General features: G+C 44.3%; 1 protein-coding gene across 1 annotated transcript in view; it reads right to left on the bottom strand.

Moving 5' to 3' along the window:
• The window catches only part of fat2 (FAT atypical cadherin 2), a 102,297-nt gene that overhangs the window by 14,470 nt on the left and 66,760 nt on the right, over positions 1-21,067 (bottom strand). Inside the window, exons 10-18 of the mRNA XM_068043037.1 lie at positions 20,517-20,713; positions 16,938-17,091; positions 12,255-12,488; positions 10,442-10,831; positions 8,399-8,613; positions 7,762-7,899; positions 6,408-6,551; positions 5,157-5,354; positions 3,591-4,395 (exon numbers count right to left, since the gene is read on the bottom strand). Coding sequence (XP_067899138.1) covers positions 3,591-4,395; positions 5,157-5,354; positions 6,408-6,551; positions 7,762-7,899; positions 8,399-8,613; positions 10,442-10,831; positions 12,255-12,488; positions 16,938-17,091; positions 20,517-20,713 — 2,475 coding nt within the window. The remainder of the gene's footprint in view (positions 1-3,590; positions 4,396-5,156; positions 5,355-6,407; positions 6,552-7,761; positions 7,900-8,398; positions 8,614-10,441; positions 10,832-12,254; positions 12,489-16,937; positions 17,092-20,516; positions 20,714-21,067) is intronic.

The raw sequence follows: 21,067 nt of genomic DNA, 5'->3' as shown, positions 1-21,067 counted from the left end.
CAGCAGAGAGTTTTCCCCCTGATTCCCATTGACTCCAGTTTTGCTAGGGCTCCTTGATGCCAGACTCAGTCAAATGCTGCCTTGATGTCAAGGGCAGTCACTCTCGTGTCACCTCTTGAGTTCAGCTCTTCTGTCTATGTTTGAACCAAGGCTGTAATGAGGTCAGGAGCTGAGTGGCTCTGGCGGAACCCAAACTGAGCGTCACTGAGCAGGTTATTGCTAAGCAAGTGCTGCCTGATGGTGCTGTTGATGACACCTTCCATCACTTTACTGATGATTGAGAGTAGACTGATGGGGCGGTAATTGGCCGGGTTGGACTTGTCCTGCCTTTTGTGTACAGGACATACCTGGGCAATTTTCCACATTGCCGGGTAGATGCCAGTGTTGTAGCTATACTGGAACAGCTTGGCTCGGGGCGCGGCAAGTTCTAGACCACAGGTCTTCAGTACTATTGCCGGAATATTATCAGGGCCCATAGCCTTTGCAGTATCCAGTGCCTTCAGTCGTTTCTTGATATCACGGGGAGTGAATTGAATTGGCTGAAGTCTGGCATCTGTAATGCTGGGGACTTCAGGAGGAGGCCGAGATGGATCATCAACTCAGCACTTCTGGCTGAAGATTGTTGCAAATGCTTCTGCCTTATCTTTCACACTGATATGCTGGGCTCCCCCATCATTGAGGATGGGGATATTTGTGGAGCCACCTCCTCCAGTTAGTTGTTTAATTGTCCACCACCATTCACGACTGGATGTGGCAGGACTGCAGAGCTTAGGTCTGATCCGTTGGTTATGGGATCACTTAGCTCTGTCTATTGCATGCTGCTCATGCAGTTTGGCATGCAAGTAGTCCTGTGTTGTAGCTTCACCAGGTTGACACCTCATTTTGAGGTATGCCTGGTGCTGCACTCTTCATTGAACCAGGGTTGGTCTCCTGGCTTGATGGTAATGGTAGAGTGGGGGATATGCCGGGCCATGAGGTTGCAGATTGTGGTTGAGTACAATTCTGCTGCTGCTGATGGCCCACAGCGCCTCATGGATGCCCAGTTTTGCATTGCTAGATTTGTTCGAAATCTATCCCATTTAGCATGGTGATAGTGCCACACAACACGATGGATGGTATCCTCAATGTGAAGGCGGGACTTCGTCTCCACAAGGACTGTGCAGTGGTCACTCCTACCAATACAGTCATGGACAGAAGCATCTATGGCAGGCAGATTGGTGAGGACAAGGTCAAGCATGTTTTTCCCTCGTGTTGGTTCCCCCACCACTTGCCGCAGACCCAATATAGCAGCTATGTCCTTGAGTACTCAGCCAGCTCGGTCAGTAGTGGTGCTACCGTGCCACTCTTGGTGATAGACATTGAAGTCCCCCACCCAGAGTACATTCTGTGCCCTTGCCACTCTCAGTGCTTCCTCCAAGTGGTGTTCAACATGGAGGAGTACTGAGTCATCAGCTGAGGGAGGGCGGTAGGTGGTAATCAGTAGGAGGTTACCTTGCCCATGTTTGACCTGATGCCATGAGACTTCATGGGGTCCGTGGTCGATGTTGAGGACTCCCAAGGCAACCTCCCTCCCTACTGTAGATGACTGTCCCGCCACCTCTGCTGGGTCTGTCCTGCCAGTGGGCCAGGACATACACAGGGATGGTGATTGCAGTGTCTGGGACATTGTCTGTAAGATATGATTCCGTGAGTATGACTATGTCAAGCTGTTGCTTGACTCGTCTGTGGGACAGCTCTTCCAACTTTGACACAAGCCCCCAGATGTTAGTAAGGAGGACTTTGCAGGGTCGACAGGGCTGAGTTTCCCGTTGTCGTTTCCGGTGCCTAGGTCGATGCCGGGTGGTCCATCCGGTTTCATTCCTTTTCATTGATTTCGTAGCAGTTAGGTACAACTGAGTGGCCATTTCAGAGGGCATGTAAGAGTTAACCACATTGCTGTGGGTCTGGAGTCACATGTAGGCCAGACCAGGTAAGGACGGCAGATTTCCTTCCCTAAAGGGCATTAGTGAACCAGATGGGTTTTTACAACAATCGACAATGGTTTCATGGCCATCATTAGACTAGCGTTTTTTTTTATTCCAGATTTTATTAATTAAATTCAAATTCCACCTTCTGCTGTGGTGGGATTAGAATCCATGTCTCCAGATCAATAGCTGGGATCTCTGGGTTATTAGTCCAGTGATAATACCACTATGCTACCGCCTCCCCCTATTGAGCGAATTGATAAAGATGCAGAAAGGAGAGAGTGGGGTAGAGGGTTGGTGCAAATAAAACCACTGTTGAAAGGCATATCTCGAGGGAATATATAAAGTCTGGGAGGGAGATGGCAAGATGGATGGAGGGATTTCCAATGGACAGGGGTAATGTGGCTGAAGCAGTGGCAACTAATGGTGGAGTGGAGGGAGCAAGAGTCAAGAAATAAGCAATTGTTTAAGGATGGGAGGGTGTGATCAAAAACACAGAGCTGGAGAAGATCAAGGCAGTTGGGAGAGACAAGGCCATGGAGGGATTTAAAGATGAAGACAAGAATCTGAATTGCTTCTCTGAGTCGAGGGAAAGAGGTGGGATGCAGCTGTTGTTTTTGGAGATGTGCATATCGCTTGTTTAGATATGCTATATAGCACAGATGGAATTGTGATAGATTGAATTGCACTGCACAGCGTGTAAAGGCAGTACATTAAACTGCTGGTAAATTAAGCATACGTTACTGATAAAAACTATTTTCAAAGAACAATTTTCTGTGCACCTCAACTGATCCTAAAATTCATTCTGATGTCTATATAAATCATATTTTAATATGCTTATTTTATACTTTTTGACTCTCATCACGCTCAGTGGATAAATACAAAGTGATACAGAAATCACAGGTTCAGATCCAGGGAGATGCTGAGTTAGCTGTGATAGTCCTGGAGGTCCTATAATTGACCTCACAATTTCTGGAATATGGAAGGAAAAAAATCAATATACTGTTCTACTCCTAATCACCACACAAGAACCCTAGCTACAAGGTACATATGTATGTGAATATCAGGACAGGATGATGCTCAATCACGATGTCTTCCACGGGAAATATCCTCCTGCTTTTCACCATCTGCACTCATTCATGAAGAATCACACTTAGGCAGGGCATCGGAGGGCCAACAGTACTTTAGCACAAGTCTCCACCAAATGGAAGAATGAATGAACAATCTTGCATTTGTTACAATTCCTTTTACAAGTATTGTATAAATTGACATCCCAGGGTAGTTCACAGTCAATTTTGAGTACTTGAATTGTGGTCACTAATGTAGGCATGCATGGAAGCCTATTTGCACAAGAATCCACAAACAGCCAGCTAATGGCCAGCTAATCTATTTTGGTGATGTTGACCAAGGGATAAATGTCAGCCAGGACACTGCATGCACTCACTGTGTATTGCACTGAAGTATGGGCTTAGATTGTGTGTTCAATCCTATGGAGTGGCTGAGCCCAAGACCTACTGACTCAGCAGCGAGAGTGCTACTGCTGAGCCAAGGCAGACACCTCCAGAAGAGGATAGAGCAAAAACTAGATAAACATTTTGATTTAATGATCATACAATGAAATCTTACCATTACATGAGCAGGCCTTATAGTGAAGGTACCGTGGAACAATGAAGCTGAGAACAGCGGTAGTGTATGTTAATACATTTTCCATGTCCAGTTGAAATTTCCCTTCGCAGTGTTGTTGGGGACAGTTGTGATCTGAACAGCGGTGAGCCACCCTCTCTATCCGAATTTCATCCCACTTCTCCACGTCCACAGCAGAGGAGATGAGCTTCTGCTGCAGAACGTCAGGTTTATAAAAGGAGTTGTCTGATTTCTTTATGACTAGGAGCACGTCTAAGTTCAGAGAGCCTTGCGCTGGCTGCATGCTGATGAGTTCAATGCCTTTCTTGTTAACCTGCAGCAGATTTGCCAGGGATCTCTGAAAGTTCCGCCAGTGTTGACTGATGAATTTCTCTGGTGTGACCTGCACCAGTTCCACCAGAATGGCATGGTCGAGCATGCCTGGTGTCACACTCGTCACGTGTACTTGTGCATCAACTGTGGTGACGAATTTTCGGTCGGTAACGCTGACATTGAACAAGTAGTGCCCCGCCTCTAAGGCTCGCTGTGCCAATACTTTGCCATCTGCGCCACCAATGGAAAACATACCATCCGTCGGAAACCCCGGGACCGTGCTGTACATGAGAGTATCGTGAAGGTCAAGGTCTGTCGCATGGATTTTTCCAATGAATCCTCCAGGGAACTTGCTTCTGGAGGTAACAATGAAAACTTGCAGCGGAAGCACAGATGGTGGGTACCGGCTTTCCTTGATCACTCGAATGTTTATAAAAGATGAAGATGACAAAGGCGGTCGACCACTATCTGTGACCTGAAGAAAGCAAAGGTTTAAAAATGAATGACATTGCTTCACTTCATGCTACCTATTCTTTGCTGTGATTATTGCAGAGAGGATTTAGTGAGAAAACAAACTGGATTAACGGTCCTGGATGTGTGCCAACATGAGACAGTGTCTGAGCCTTTGAGGCTTTCATTTGCTAAACCAGCAGACGTATCTAATATCGTACCCCAGCATTTAATCCTCACTCATTCACAGTGCCTCAGCCTGTATAAGTGTAGTTAAATGGATTATTAGAAGTATCAACCACAATCTTATTATACTTGTTACTGAAACAAAATGCTTGGAAAAGTTTCATATCTGCAGTGAATTGAATAATGTGTGCTCTAATGAGATCATTCTATATGCACATAATTAGGGCAGTTATTAAGTAGGAAGGAACATGAATGGTGTCATTGTTTGCTAAAGTTGTAACAGTGCCAGGTTAGGGTTTGCCTGAGCAACTAGGAGGTATGCTGCTCAGTGCAGCAGAGATAATTTTCAATTGTATCTTGGAGGATCTGATGGTGCAGGTGAGTAGTACTGTCAGAAATGGAGATATGTTGATGTTGACCAATGTTTATTCATCACCAACCGTGTCAGACTATGAGGGTACCACATACAAGTCAACCATTCTTAATGCTTATATGATTAATTGACACCCAATCTCATGTACCTAAAGTTCCTTCTTTAAGCTGACAGTCAGTGCCGTAGGAGAGGATTAAGAAAAGTGCAAGATGTTTTAGAAAATTTACCTGGACCTGCAGAATGTATTGATCCCTCACTTTCTGTTGGAGGCGAGTGTGCGTTTTCAGCAGTCCCTGTTGGTCGATGTGAAAGTTGTTCCCCTCGTTGCCAACTGCAATCGAGAAAAGGAATGGTGGCCCATTGGAGGCGGAGTCCCGGTCTATTACCACCAGTTGCAATACGCTCGAGCCGATTGCCTCATTTTCCTGAGAAAGGAGAAACAGCTTTTAGTCTCAAAAACTTCAAATTTGGGAATGCAATCAATCAGATGTGTGCTGTCCTTTGCACCTGATTCTCTGACCTTTGCTTCCATTGAGCAAGTCTGATCGTCCAGTTCAGTTCTCCACAACCATCTTACCAATTCCTTTCCCTTTTAATCTTCCAGTAAGAGTGATACTTCAATTCTATTGTCTTTCCTTTACATAAACTAGGTGTGAATCTGTGGCTGTTAAATTAGCCGCCCAGGTTCCATATTGACAGGCACACACCCATTGTGTGAGAAGTTCAAACTGAAGATCAGCATTGAAACTAAATTAAATCAAAATGTCCATGACAGCTTGGAAAAAAATGCATCTCTGACCTTTTTCCAGCTGTCTGTGAGAAGATAAGTTAGACTCTGCCCTACAGCACTTAAATTGAACCTACTTGACATTCCATAGGTAAAGGGTGGTGTCATTCTCCCTAACTGAATTCATCACCTTTGCTTCATGGCAATCTATGTGACAGCAAGGAAATGCAGATTCCTACACTAGCCTACCTTTAAAATGTCGGTGGAAAGCTATCTGGTACCTAACATCAGCTGGGTCAAATAATACAATTTAACAACTTACACTGGCTCCTGTTTTAGCGATACTTCAATTTTAAAAATTCTCATCCTCGTTGCCAAATTTCTCTATGGCCTCGCCCCTCCTTGTCTCGGTAACCTCCTATAACTCTTGAGAACTCTGCATTCCTCCAACTCTGGCCTCTTGTGCATCCTAATCACTCCAGCACTGACAACCATGCCTTCAGCTGCCTAAGGCCTAAACTCTGGAAATCTCTTCCTAACCCTTCTGCCTCTCTAGCTCTCTCTCCTCCTTTCAGATTTTAATCACCTTTCCTAATATGCAGCTCGCTGTCAAGTTCTGTGAAGCTCCTTGGGATGCTTTACTGCATTAAAGATGCTATTTAACTGCAGATTCCTGTTAGAATCTTGCTTGCAATAAAACGCTTGTATACACCCTTCTGTAAGGTCACGGCTCTGATCCATTCACACTTACCTGAATAACCACACTGTAGTTGAATTGAAAGAACATAGGTGGATTGTCATTCACATCTAACACCTGGATGCTTACAGCAGTGTCACTGAATAGTGCAGGCTCACCATTGTCTGTAGCCCGGATTACGAAGGAATAACTGCGTATCTGGAGAAGAGACACAGCATGGGTCATGGGTCTTAATACAATTATAAAAATGTAATCCTAAAATACTTATATAACTTTACTACCATTCTGCACATTACAGCAGATAAAATAAAATCTTTGGGTTTCACTGGGCAAATGCATTCTGTGATGTGGTAATGTATCATACAGACATAGGAAGATCCCATGTTTTATCTTAGTCTGTGCTGAGTTAGATGAGATTACAGTGCAGGAGAGGACCGTTGATAGAATTGGCCTCAGCAACCCTGGGCTAGGGAGGGGGAAAAAAAAAAATCAGCAAGCATTCCCAGTCCTGATCCGTTTCTGTTGACTATTGCTAGAAAGTGTTCAATTATGGACACAGGTCAGAAGCAAACTGAGCTAATCTTTGATATTCCCGGCAGTCAAAAAACCTGTCAGCACTCACTTCCTAGGAGGTGAAGCATGTGTCAGAGTGCTGGAGACATGCCAGAAACAAAACCCCAACATAAGAGCCCTTTGAACTAAATATCGGTGAGTTCTCCTCATGAATGGCCTATATATATTTCTTCCTAAAATAGGTAACCATCTGCTTCTTTGTGACTGCAGAAGCTACAAATGTAAGACCACATTTACTGCCCATGACAGTAACAAATGCAGGATGCCTCCAGCAAGGACTTGAACAAAATGTCCTGAAGCCTGGGCTGTGCTTCGAATAAATCTATTCTAAAGCTACTGTTGGGACAGTTGACCCACATATTCTTAGGCAGCTTTAACTGATCCCAATTTTTGCCAATAGTATTTTGTAGCAGTTGTCAGGATGAAGGCTACTCATAACTGGTGGAATTCTGGAAATGATACTCGGCTGTGATTTTGCTGAACCATTGTGAACCTTTGAAATGAAGAAATGGTACCCCATGTGTGCTGTGCAGTAGAAATCCAGGAACTTCCTATCACTGTTACTGACCCAGTTTGCCAAAAAGGAACCTCTATCATATCTGTCTGGTTATAATTTGAAGCCAAGTTTTAGAGGTAGAGGAGTTTTCTCACCTGTTGTGCTGCCTCATCAGGAAGGTGAATATACTTATCCATTGAACCACCCAGTGCCCCACAAAGGCAATATTCAATATGCCACTCAATCACCCCTGACACGACTGTGCCATCTGTCTTCCTGGAAGGACAATGGTTTATCAACTGTACCTTTCAGTCCTTCTGTTAAAGACTTTCTATTTACCTCTTCCCTGTCAAGGTGTTGTGATAACAAAAGCTCCCCATTCTTTGAGTTTATTCTGAAATGCTGGTTAGAATCGCCATTCATTATTGAATACTGGATCAGGTTGTTTAGGGGACCATCTCTGTCAGCAGCTGTCACCTGATGGAAACACAAGAGAGAGAACAAGATAGGTCTCGTCTTATGGAATTAATAAACGATAACTGCAGAGTATTCAGGCCTACAGTCCTAATAGCAGATTCCATTTGGGATTCTAATTCTAACTCAGGCCAGCCCGACATTAAATTATAAAATTATTATTTGGGATGAGGACCACAAAGACTATTTTCATTTCAAAGCAGAGAGGTAACTTTAACAGATCTTGACAATATCGCCATCAGCGCAAAACATTGATACTTGACCTCTGTGTAGTGTGTAGACATAGAGCATAGTTTTATGGGTTCCTGGTCAGATTTTACATATCCACGCTGCTTATAAGCTTAAGGCAGATGGGGAGGAGATGGTGTCTAACTGTTTCATCACCAGGATGAATTGTGCACCTATAATTTATCACTGATCTTTTCAACAGCAGTTTCTTTTTTACTTTGAAATCTGATTTCTATTTGAATGATAATGTAACAATAATATTTTTTTAACTTACTTTAAGGACCAATTCCCCGAGTGGAGCATCCTCACTGATTTCAGCAAGGTACACGTTGTGGCTGAATTTGGGCGCGTTATCGTTAACATCCGTGACATTGATGACCACCGTCGTACTGTCACCGAACAACAGTGTTCCTTTTCTATTGCCATCAACTGACAGGTAATATTCCTGGCAGGATTCATAGTCTAGGCTCCCATTCACATACATGGCTCCTAAACACAGGATTGGACATGGTTTTTACAAATGGATTAACTTCAATGGATTTCTTTATTGAAAAACTTAAAATCCTTTTCAAACCCTTTCTCCACTGCATTTCCATGATAAACAAAGAAAGAATTTGAACGTATAGAGAACCATTTCATATCTCCCAGGACTTCCTAAAGCATTTCAGATGCAATGAATTATATTGAAGTGCAAATACTAAACTATGTAAGTGAATGCAGCATCCGTTCTACATACAACAATCTCTCACAAACAACAAGAAGAATCTACTCATCTACCTTTGGAGAACGTGTGGGGGGAAGAACGTTACCAGGAGTACTCAATGTTTTTCTTCAAATAGTGCTATAGGATCATTGTTAATATCTGAACAGATTGACAGGGCATCAGTTTAAAACTTTATTTGAAAGAGCAGTTCTGATAATGCACCAATCTCTCTTTACTTCATGAGATGTCTGCTGTGCCCAAGCCCTTATTAAGTTTTGCACAATGGTAAGCTACCCCCGCCAGCCCATGACAGTTTTACTGTTGAAATTTACTAGCTATGGAGGTTACTCACTGGTCACGTTTAAAATCAGCCATCCTAGCACTGATGCAGTAAGGACCAGTGCATTTTAATCATGTGTTGGACATGCTGCATCTCAATAAGGCAAAGAAAAACACTTTTAGTTGGTGCAAATGTTATTAGAGCCAGTTTAAATGCTACCCCAGCTCCAGGCTTCAAAGCATGTTCCGGCTTGAATGGAAGACGAGCATCCCTCCTATAAAGAGAGATTGGGGAAACTGGGCCTGTATTCTCTATCATTTTGAAGAATGAGAGTGATCTCACTGAAACCTACAAAATACTTAAAGGGATAGACAGGGTAAATCCCCTGGTTGGGGAGTGTAGAGCCAGGGGACACGATTTCAAAATAAGGGGGAAGCCACTTAGGACAGAGATGAGGAGAAAGTTCTTTACTCAAGAGTGTTGAAAATCTTTGGAATTCTCTACTGCAGAGGGCTGTGGAAGCTTAGTGATTGAATATGTTTAAAGCAGAGATTGACAGATTTGTAAATACCAATGACATAAGGGGATATGGGGATAGTGTGGGAAAAAGGCATTGAAGTGGATGATCAACCATGATCATATTGAATGGCACAGCAGGCTTGATGGGCTGAATTGCCTACTTCTGCTCCTATGTTTCTAGTGTTGGCATTTCCTTCTGATACTGAATGTGAACTAACCTAAGATAGTCCTTGGGAGATACTGAACTGCTTCAGTATGCTTAAATAGGCTGTGGTACAGTGATACCCCCTTTTGCCACATTGCTGTTCTAGCCATAGTCACAAAGGCCATAGGCAGCTCTCCCCATTAGACAGAGACAGTTGGTGATGTATAGCATGAGGGTCACCACTCCTCAAGCATGGGGCAAGGTAAGAAGGCAGGCCTCTGTGAACTACCACAGCTGGTATGGGGATTGAGCCTGTGCTGTTGACATCTTTCTATACCACATACTAGCCATCTAGCCAACTGAGCTAACTGACCCTCCTTTTGCTATATGCCAGCCCATTTCTTGCATGACACAATGCTCTCTAGTGTACCTGCATACATCATAATAGAGTGAACTCCTTCTATATACTGAATTCCCCATGAAATAGGCAATCTCGCGCTTCCACTGAATAACCACATATCTGTGCGCCCTTCATTTGTTGATGCCTTTGGACGTTAACAAGAGAAAGTAGCAAACTAACAGCAACCACTTGGTATATGCCCAGCAAACCTTGCAGTATTTAAACAGTTGCTTTCATAAGGAAACAGATGTTAAAACATATAATTGTTACCTGTTTTGGAATCAATGCGAAACTTGCCGTGGTCATTACCATTCGTGATGGTGTAAAGGATCTGTGCATTGTTAGTAGCATCTCGTGTCAGTGCTGACACACTCAGTATCTGCAGCCCATTGCTCACATCCTCTGGGATGGTGGCAACATACTCCCTTTGTATGAAGACGGGGATGAACTCATTGATACCTATGACTGAAACCACCACAGTGACAAATGAAGAGAATCTCTGTGGAAGGCCATGATCTGTGGCCTGAACCAAGAGGTTAAAAGCTTTCTGCTGCTCCTTGTATAATGACTTTGCCAGATATATGACACCTGAGAGCTCATCGATGGAGAAATATTCATTTGCTGAGTCCACTAAGGAATATGTGACCTCTGCATTGAGACCTGTTGATGGAGAAAACAAGATTAGAAAAGAACAAGTGAAGCTTTCCTACCACAAAGTTTAAGCCCGGCAGCATAGTGGAGAGCAGGGGAATCTCTCCTGTGTTGTGAACTCCATTTTGTACTGTAACCTCCTTGATAGCAAACTACTTCTATACAGCTCTCTACTGCAGGGGGAGTGAGTCCACCTAAAGACTTGTGTCATGCCTACACCATCATTCAATGCAGCCAGCAGCTCTAATTCAGCAAATCCATTTCATGTCTCCATTTAGGTAATGAACATATCATATACATCAACATACTCCAGGGAAGAGCAAACCCCTCCCCATACACTCACCCCAGAAGAAAAGTCTCCTGCACATCTACATAATGTGATAGAAGAAAATTAATTCCCTGTTGTCGACAAATCCCTTGAGGAAAGCGACAGTGAACCCTACCCTGCACAATAAATAGTTGACTCACATATTCCTGTCCCACAAGTTGTAAATGTGAATCTTCCCACAAGCTGCAAAATTTCACATCTGGTAGACCATCCACTGTAAGTATGCAGTAGGATCTTTCTGGGAAACAACAACATGCTCCAGCAAACCCAGAGGTCATAAAGATACTAACAAGAACTAGTGGTGTCAAACTGAGCTTGGTGTCCAGTGCAATGGAATGTAGGCTTAGACTGTAGTTTGGCTAAGCACAAGTGTAGATTCTGCATAGTCAACCTGGAAACCAACATGACAGAATGCAAAATCTGGGATTTGACATAGCTGAACACAAGTTTGGGATACCGTGCAACCCAAATGTGATAATGGTAATGCAGCTGAATGTAAAACAATAACAAAAAGAAATGCTGGAGACACATAGCAGATCAGTCAGTGCCATTCAGTTCAGGTGCAGATTCTTCTTCAAGACAGAAAAATAAGAAGTGGACAGGCATATTAATGAAATCAGAAAATGGATGGGAAAAATTAAATGTAAAATATAAATGCGGAATCGTAAATGAAACAATGTAACTGATGATCTAACTGTTTAATATGCCTGCCCATCTCTTATTTTTCAGCTCTGAAGAATGGCACATACCTTGGCTTGTCTGTTCTCTCTGCAAATGCTGAGTGTTTCTAGCACTTTCTGTGTCGTTTCAGATTTCCAACATCTACAGTACTTTGCTTCTTCCAGCTGAATGCAAGTTGTGTGCCCAGCATAGCTAAACACTCACTTCAAATACTATAAGTGTTGAAAGCCATGCGAACTTACATAACCTAAAGCCAACCAAACCAGTCACTTCTTTGATAAGTCGGTCACTTTCTTCAAAACGTGACTTGTGATGAGTGGATATCTGGGACCCTTAATCCAACCTCAATACAACCGAAGCATCAGATATACCCAGATATACACGAAAACCACTACACACCATGGCTGTTTGCAAAATACTTACCAACATCGGGATCCCTGGCATGGACAACCGCTACAGGGGTCTTAACAGTGGTGTTGTCAAAGACAGATACTGCATACTGAGATGCGGAGAATTTGGGAGGGTTATCATTCACATCCTGTAATATAATGCTGATATCTGCCTCACAAAACAGGCTGCTCCCATCAGATGCTCTTGCAACCAGATTATACAGAGCTTGACTCTCACGGTCCAAAATCCCAACTGTCATCAGTTCCCCTGAGGCAAGGAATAGAAACAAACGTTACTAAGTATAACCTGCCATTCAAATCTTTTAACTGATTCCTGATTAGGAAAGTGAGTTTATCCACTGAATAGCTTAGACATGCCGAACAGTAAAGTCCAAGGTTAAATCCCCAGTCTGAGCTGAGTTAAACTAACAACAGCTGGGGTGGTATTTGGAGTGCTGCAATTGGCCTCAGGGCTCATGGGTTAGTAAGGATTCTCACTCACAATTGCTATCCAGCTATCCCTGCTGGAAGTGTGCATCCATCGTTGACAGATAAGAACAGGATTGGGCTCAGTTGTGATGCCACTGTGCTTAAAAAGCCCACATAGGCTAAAGTCTAGGCTCACACATGAATAATGGGCACTTTGGTGAGATACCTAAAGATCACCAATGCCTGTGGAATGATGCTTTTGGCTATATTGATAAGAACAGAGGAAAAAAATGGTGGAGAAAATTGATGATAAGCTAGAAGACAAAAACTCTCTAACTAATCTAACTACCATTCCTTCGTGCCTAGCCACATCTTTCTTATTAAACAGTTTTTTGCCTAAGGCTTAACTGCATGAATTTACTTCACTTTGCCCTGACTCTGTTGAGAATCTTCCTCTATTTCAATTTAATCATATTATTGAAAATTGTACTCACATTTATCCAAATTTCAGAGACATAAGTGGCACAACTGGACAAATGTATATTGACACACACAAATCTGGACAGAGCCATGCAGCTCCAGTTCAATGCATTCACACAGATGTGGAATGAGAATTAATACCCTTTTCATGCTTTCACAATGTGACCACTATGTGTAGACATATAACAGTTCTGAGAAAAAATATTTCAGCTGTATTCTCACCGATACCCGTGATACAAATATTTTGCTGATGGAAAAATGCTCTAACATTGGAAATTAAGATGTACAATCAAGATTAAGCTACAATTTTTGAAAAATGCCACCTTAATAAACAGAACACAGAAAGCAAACAAAAATCATGACCACAACACACATAGAATCATACAGTCATAGAAATTTACAGCATGAAGGAGGCCATTTGGCCCACAGTGTGCGCGCCAGAAGTAAAGGGGCCATCCAGCCTAATCCCATCTGCCAGCTCTTAGTCCGTAGCCTTGTAGGTTACATTTTTAAATGTTATTAGTGATTCTGCCTTTACCACCCTTTCAGGTAATGAGTTCCAGATCCCTACCACCCTCTGGCTGAAAACATTTCCCCTCGAATCCCCTTTAAACCTCCAACCTCTTACCCTAAATCTATGCCTCCCACATTATAGACCCCTCAACCAAGGGGAATAGGGCCTTCCTATCCAATCTATCCAGACCCCTCATAATTTTAGACACTTCATTTAGGTCTCCCCTCAACCTCCTCTGTTCTAAAGAAAACAACCCAAGCCTATCCAATCTTTCTTCATAGTTAAAATTCTCCAGTCCAGGCAATATCCTCGTAAATCTCTTCTGTTCCCTCTCTATTGCAATCACATCTTTCCTCTTGTGCGGTGACCAGAACTGCATGCAGCACTCCAGCTGTGGCCTAACCAGTGTTTTATTCAGTTCCAGCATAACCTCCTGCTCTTATATTCTATGCCTCAGCTAATAAAGGCAAACATCCCATATGCCTTACCTACCTGTCCAGCCACCTTCAGGGATCTGTTGACATGCACTCCAAGTTCCCTCCATTCCTCTATACTTCTCAGTATCCTACAATTTATAGTGTATTTCCTTGCCTTGTTAGCCTTCCCCAAATGCATTAGCTCACACTTGCCCGGATTGAACTTCATTTGACACTGTTCTGCCCACCTGACAAGCGGTTGAAATCTTCTTGCGGTCTAGAGCTTTCTTCTTCATTATCAACCACACGGTCAATTTTTGTATCATCTGCAAACTTCTTAATCATTCCCTCTACATTCAAGTCCAACTCATTTATATAAACCACAAAAAGCAAGGGACCTAATACTGAGCCCTGCAGAATCCTGGAAACAGCCTTTCAGTCACAAAAACACCCATCAACCATTGCATTTTGCTTTCTGCCTCTGAGCCAATTTTGGATCCAACTTGCCACTTTGCCTTGGATCCTATGGGATTTTACTTTTGCAACCAGTCTGCCATGTGGGACCTTATCAAAAGCCTTGCTAAAATCCAAATAGACTGCATCAAATGCACCACCCTCATTGTCCCTCCTTGTTACCTCCTCAAAAAGTTCAATCATATTAGTCAGACACAACTTTCCCTTAACAAATCCGTGCTGACTGTCTTTTATTAGTCCATGTCTTTCTAACTGAAGAATTATTCTGTCCCTCAGAATCTTTTCCAATAATTTTCCCACCACTGAGTTTAGGCCGACTGGCCTGTAATTACTCACTCTATCCCTTTCTCCCTTTCTAAACAATGTCACAACGTTAGCCATGCCTGTAGCCAAGGAGGATTGGAAAATGATCGTCAGAGCCTCTGCTTCCCTTAACAGCCGAGGATATATTTCATCTGGGCCTGGGAATTTATCCACTTTCAAGGATGTTGAACTCCTTAATACTTTCTCTCACTATGTTAATTCCATCTAATATTTCACTCTCCTTCTCCCTGATTGCAATGTCTGTATCATCCCTCTCTTTTGTGAAAACTGACACAAAGCACAAAGTATTCATTAAGAACCATAGCAATGTCCTCTGCCTCCACACACTGGTTACCATTATGGTCCCTAATAAGCCGAACTCTTTCTTCAGTTATCCTCTTGCTCTTTATGTATCTATAAAAAATCTTTGGGTTTTCCTTACAAATATTTTTTCATAATTTCCTTTTTAATTTCACCCCTACACTTTTTATGCTCTTATAGGTTTACTGCAGTATTGAGTCTTCAGTATCTGTCATAAGCTTCCCTTTTTTTCTTTATACTCTCCTTTAAGCCGCTTGACATCCAGAGGCCTTTGGATTTGTTAGTCCCACCCTTTTCCTTTAAGGGAACATACTTGCTCTGAACAGCACCTGCTGTCATCCTAATGAAAGGTCACAGACCTGAAACATTAACTCTGTTTCTCTCTCCACAGATGTTGCCAAACCTACTTTGTATTTCCAGTACTTCCTGTTTTTATTCCAGATTTCCTCAGTATTTTGTTTTTAACTTACTTGCTCTGAATCCTCATTATCTCTTCCTTGAATGCCTCCCACTGACCTGGCACTGATTTACATTCAAGTAGCTGTTTCCAGTCCACTTTAGCTAGTCACATCTCAGCTTAGTAAAATTAGTTTTTCCCTCAATGCAAACTTTTATTCCTGGTCTATTTTTGTCCTTTACCATAACTATTCTTAACTATTAATTGAATTTAAATTCTAGCAGCTGCCGTGCTGGGATTTGAATCCATGTCCCCAGGCATTAGCCTGGGCCTCTAGATCCCTAGTTCAGTGACATTACTACTACATCACCATCTTCCCTCTGCTCTCCGCTCATCTGCCTTATTCCCTCGACTTCTTTCATGGAAGTATATACCATTTAGCACTGCCAAACTCCCTTGCTGTCTATTTTCTAGCCTTTGTTTCATTTGCCTTCCAAACACGTTTACTAATTTTCTACCTTCCATTTCCAATTTTTCTTCTCTCCTTTCTGAATCTACTCTCAGGTTCCCAAACGCCTGCCAAGCTAGTTTACACCCTTCCCAACAGAATGAGGAGGAAATTTAAATCTCCGGACTGACCTTACGTTTTCTTGTAAAACTATTGATAAAGTTATAAAGTGTCTTCCTAGGAAAGCAAAGCAGAATACCTCATTAGTCAGGATCATTCATGCATTTGAAGAATTGTGAATGATTTTGTACTTGTTGGAAACTTTTCCCTATCATAGAAACCACACCTGGAAAGTTCCATGCTTATACACTTGGAACGAGTATTAAAAATTTGTAATCTAGTTTTGTGTACAAATTGGCAAGGTACCCTGTATTAGAAAAATGTCAATTAAAGTTACTACTTAAGGCATTAATTCAACTCAGAGGACCACATGGCAAGTTTCTGCATTACTTAAGGAGCCTGCAAACCACTTGTCTTTAATTCCATATCTGAGGCATCCAGCAACACTGAAGTTTGGCCTGGACCAGCTGCCATTTCGGTTGAACAAAAGACACAATTAGAATAGAACAGAGTTGAATAGCGCATAAGAAAGCAGAAGAGAAGCAATCAACAACTTCATTGGCATTGTATCACATGACTATCAGAACAGTAGAAGGCAATCTAGTTGGACTTTTACCTCAATCAATTGCTATGTTCCTGTCCCTTGACTTCACTGTTGTGCTCCAGCAAATGTTGTTGTAAACTCTGTTCAATATCTGTTAGCTACTTGAGCACCTCTACAAGCTCCAGGCTACATATCACTTTTTCATTTGTTATGGCTAAATACCATTGTGCTATTTACACATAAACTTCAAACCCAACTGTTTATTTTTTACCTGTCTGTGGGTCGAGCCGAAACTTGTTTGCGCCTGGCCCAAGCAGAGTGTAAGTAATCTGAGCATTGATGCCAACATCAGGGTCTTTTGCAGAAACCTTCAAAATGAACTGACCCCAAGGTGCACCTTCTGAAATTACTTCAGTGTACATCAGCTGTGAAAAGAAAGACCAACGTCAAAAGCAAACAAACATAAGTAACCAGTGACATAAATGACATACCAAAGTGTTATATTGGGCTGGATTTTATGTTGGGCGGAGGGGAGCTGGCCACCAATGTAAAAGTCAGTGGCGAACACACTTCCACCTAGCCTGGGGATCCGTCCCGCATTGTATGGGTCCCCGGGCTTTAATTGTTCCAAGGTGGGACTTCCACCTGCTTGAGGGAGGAAGTCCCGCCTCACTGAGCTGCTGGCCAATCAGCAGCAGCTCTTAGTCCCAGCGGTGCCACTGGGAGTGGTGGCCACTGCTGGGACTGCAGCCTAGCCGATGGCAGATGAAGACATGGAGCCGGGATTTCTGGTGAGTTCTGGTTGCCTCGCTGGAGGTAATCAGTCAGGCCCTGGCGAGGCAAGGGTTGTCGTTTGGGAGGAAGGGGGGGGGGGCGTGTTGGGTCCTGGGGGTGTTTGGGGAAGCAGGGTCAGCCCTCAATCGGGCACCCTGTGCCCGATTTTCATGTACCACCCCCAGGGTGCTGAGAGGCTGCCAACTTTTACCTGGCATCCTTTCCCTGCTCCAGGACACCCACTTGCCATGCATAAAATCTGCATGGAGGCAGGTGAAGGCCCTTAAGTGGCCATTTATTCCCGCCCTACGTAAAGTGGGGCAGAGGAGGGAGCGGGTCGGGAGGGCCTCCCGGAGCCTCCTGCTCCATTTTATGCCGCAGCCCCGCCACCATCTGGCACATTGGGGTGGCGTAAAATTCCGGCAACTGTCTCTACTCAACATTCACAAGCAGTGTGCCAATTGCATGTTTCCTCCAATGTTTCCCTCTTTCAGCACATGATGGCTGGGATTTGGTCTTGGCGACAGGGGCCTCAACCACCGGCAAAAGCACTGGCGAGAGCCCTGCGTCAACTCCTCTGGGGAATGCCTGCCAAATCAAGCGCCATTAAGCACTTAATTGGACAGTAGAGGGCCTTCCCTGGGATTAAGTACCCCAGCGGTGACTGCTGTCAGTACTGGACTCACTCAAGATAAGGGGCCGATCATTCATGACTGAGATGAGGAGAAATTACTACACTCAAAGGGTTGTGAATCTTTGGAATTCTCTACTCCAGAGGATTATGGATGCTCCATGGTTGAATATATTTAAGGCTAGGATAGATAGATCTTGCAGGGAATCAAGGGATATTAGGGGCAGGCAGGAAAGTGGAATTGAAGCCCCAGATCAGCCATGATCATATTGAATAGCGGAGCAGGCTCAATGGGCCATATGGTCTACTCCTGCTCCTATTTCTTGTGTTCTTGTGCTCCTGTGTTCACCCAAGGCCCTGGAACCAGGCCACGGGTAAGTCACAGTGGGAGGGGTTTCACAGGGTGGGGGTCACGGGAAGGGAGTTGCAAAGGGGTCAGCAGCAAGGGCAGGAGGGTGGCTCTCAGCAGGCCCCCACTTTCCTAATGCTAGGTCCCTTGTTAAGGCACTAAGTGCCTTTTAACAAGGGAACCCCACACCTCCTGGAGCTGGCAAGCAACCCGCACAGGTTTTCTTGGTGTGCTCCCAATATGGTGATATGCCTGCCCGCTGCTGGGCTAATGATAGCGGTGGTGGGATGTGGCCCTTAATTGGGCATTAATTGCTCACTTGGCAGCAGGGCAGGAAGGTCCTTCCCTGCCACCATCCCACCCGATTATGTGCTCTCCCTGCCTCCAATCTCCATGTGGGGCAGAGCATAAAATTCCCCCGATGTGTGTAAAGGCTAAAGGAGAGACATACATCACATTGTACTTCGGGGAATGGTGACACTCACCATATTCTCCAGGAGAGCAATGGTAAGTCCTAGTATGTTGTCTGGAGATCCAGTGTGACACTGATGTCAAGTACCTTGTGCACTTCACTCTTACTTTAAATAGATTACTGACTGCCTGAAAGTAGCTCAAAATGATTTTGTGAATCTTGAATCTTTTGGTGTGTTCTCTGGGTACAAGGGTGATAATGGCCAGGAATTGCCACGGTATTTCACCGAGGCTGCGTTTGTTGATAACACAACCACTAGGTGGCGCTGTACTGGCACATGCACAAATGTAACCTGTTCCACTAAAAAATCACAGTCTGCGACGTTCAGGCAGCTGCCAGGACTAAAGATGGCACTGCTCAAATAATCACAGCACGGTAACGTAAACCCATGGCAGCAAACAATGGCCAGAGAGAGCAGGCGGGGGAAACGGGGAGAGAGCGGGGAGCAAGCGGCCGGAGATAGCGGGTGGGGTGGGGGATGTGCAGAGCGAGTGGCCGGAGAGAGTGGGCGGGGTGGAGGGAAGCGGGGAGCGAGTGGCTGGAGAGAGCGAGTGGGGTGGGGGAAGCGGGGAGCGAGCGGCTGGAGAGAGCGGGCGGGGTGGGGGAAGCGGGGAGCGAGTGGCTGGAGAGAGCGGGCGGGGTGAGGGAAGTGCGGAGCGAGCAGCCGGAGAGAGCGGGCGGGGTTGAGGGAAGCGGGGAGTGAGTGGCCGAAGAGAGCGGGCGAGGTGGGGGAAGCACGGTGCGAGCGGCATGCAGTCAGTGGCCAGGGGGTGCTCTCCCCCCCACCCCACTCTCTCCCCCACCCCACTCTCCCCCCATTTCTCCCCCACCCTGCTCTCTCCCCACTTCTCCCCCACCCCGCTCTCTCTCCGCTTCCCCCCTACCCCGCTCTCTCCGCGTTACGTGATGACGTCATCTGCGCATGTGTCAACCAGTCCTGGCAATGTGGAATGCCGCGCACGCATGTGCGCAGCTTGGTGCAGTCTGATGATGTTCATGGCCATCTGCATTGCCAGGAGTCACTTTGTTTCACCTATTCTGCCACCATGGGCGGCACAGTGGCGCAGTGGTTAGCACCGCAGCCTCACAGCTCCAGGGACCCGGGTTCGATTCCGGGTACTGCCTGTGTGGAGTTTGCAAGTTCTCCCTGTGTCTGCGTGGGTTTTCTCCGGGTGCTCCGGTTTCCTCCCACAAGCCAAAAGACTTGCAGGTTGATAGGTAAATTGGCCATTATAAATTGTCACTAGTATAGGTAGGTGGTAGGGAAATATAGGGACAGGTGGGGATGTTTGGTAGGAATATGGGATTAGTGTAGGATTAGTATAAATGGGTGGTTGATGTTCGGCACAGACTCGGTGGGCCGAAGGGCCTGTTTCAGTGCTGTATCTCTAATCTAATCTAATCTAATCATAACACTGTGGTAAGTTTGGTTGGACCCTTAAATATTCTTTTTGTTGTAGGACAGGAGTCTGCAACCCTTTTTACAACTCTTACATAATATTGTTAGACTTTTTTCATGTTAATGTGATCCAAATGGAAAAGGTTGGGAGCCACAAATGCGATGTTAAAGAGCTGCACGCACTCCAGCGCTGCAGGTTGCACACACCCTTTCTAAGATAATTACCTGTTGGCAGTGTGGGCTGTTGTCATTGATGTCATCTACAAGGACCTCAACTGCAGATTCAGCCAGATACTTGCCATCAGTGGCCGTGATATTTAGAATGTATTTCTCTCTCTCCTCTCGGTCCAGACTTTCCTTTACATAAACTCGCCATTGGTTTTGGAAGTTTTCAATAGCAAACTGGCCCAGAAGATCGCCACCTAATGGAACAAATTGGTAATTCATAGCTTTTAATATAGCTCATTAATTAAATTGTGACATATTTGGCACAATATAGTTATAAAATCTGATTATTAATTTAGATTGTAACGCTATCTGACAACAAATCCATTTATAAATGTTTTAATATAAAAATACATCCCAAGGCACTTCATTGAGTAAGAGTGTGGAAAGAAAATGTGGAGTCAGGAATGGACATCCTGGTTACATTGGCAGTTTAACACAGCAAAAGACATATTGGACTGAATTTTCTTCCAATTGAGTGGAATAGCAGAGGAAAGTTGGCTGGGAGTGCTGCTTCAACATTCCTGCCTGACAGAAAAATGCCACCCCAC

The sequence above is a fragment of the Heterodontus francisci genome, chromosome 12 (assembly GCF_036365525.1).
Source record: "Heterodontus francisci isolate sHetFra1 chromosome 12, sHetFra1.hap1, whole genome shotgun sequence".
NCBI classification, from domain to species: domain Eukaryota; kingdom Metazoa; phylum Chordata; class Chondrichthyes; order Heterodontiformes; family Heterodontidae; genus Heterodontus; species Heterodontus francisci.
The sequence above is the reverse complement of the archived record's forward strand: the minus strand, read 5'-3'. Positions and strand labels throughout refer to the sequence as shown.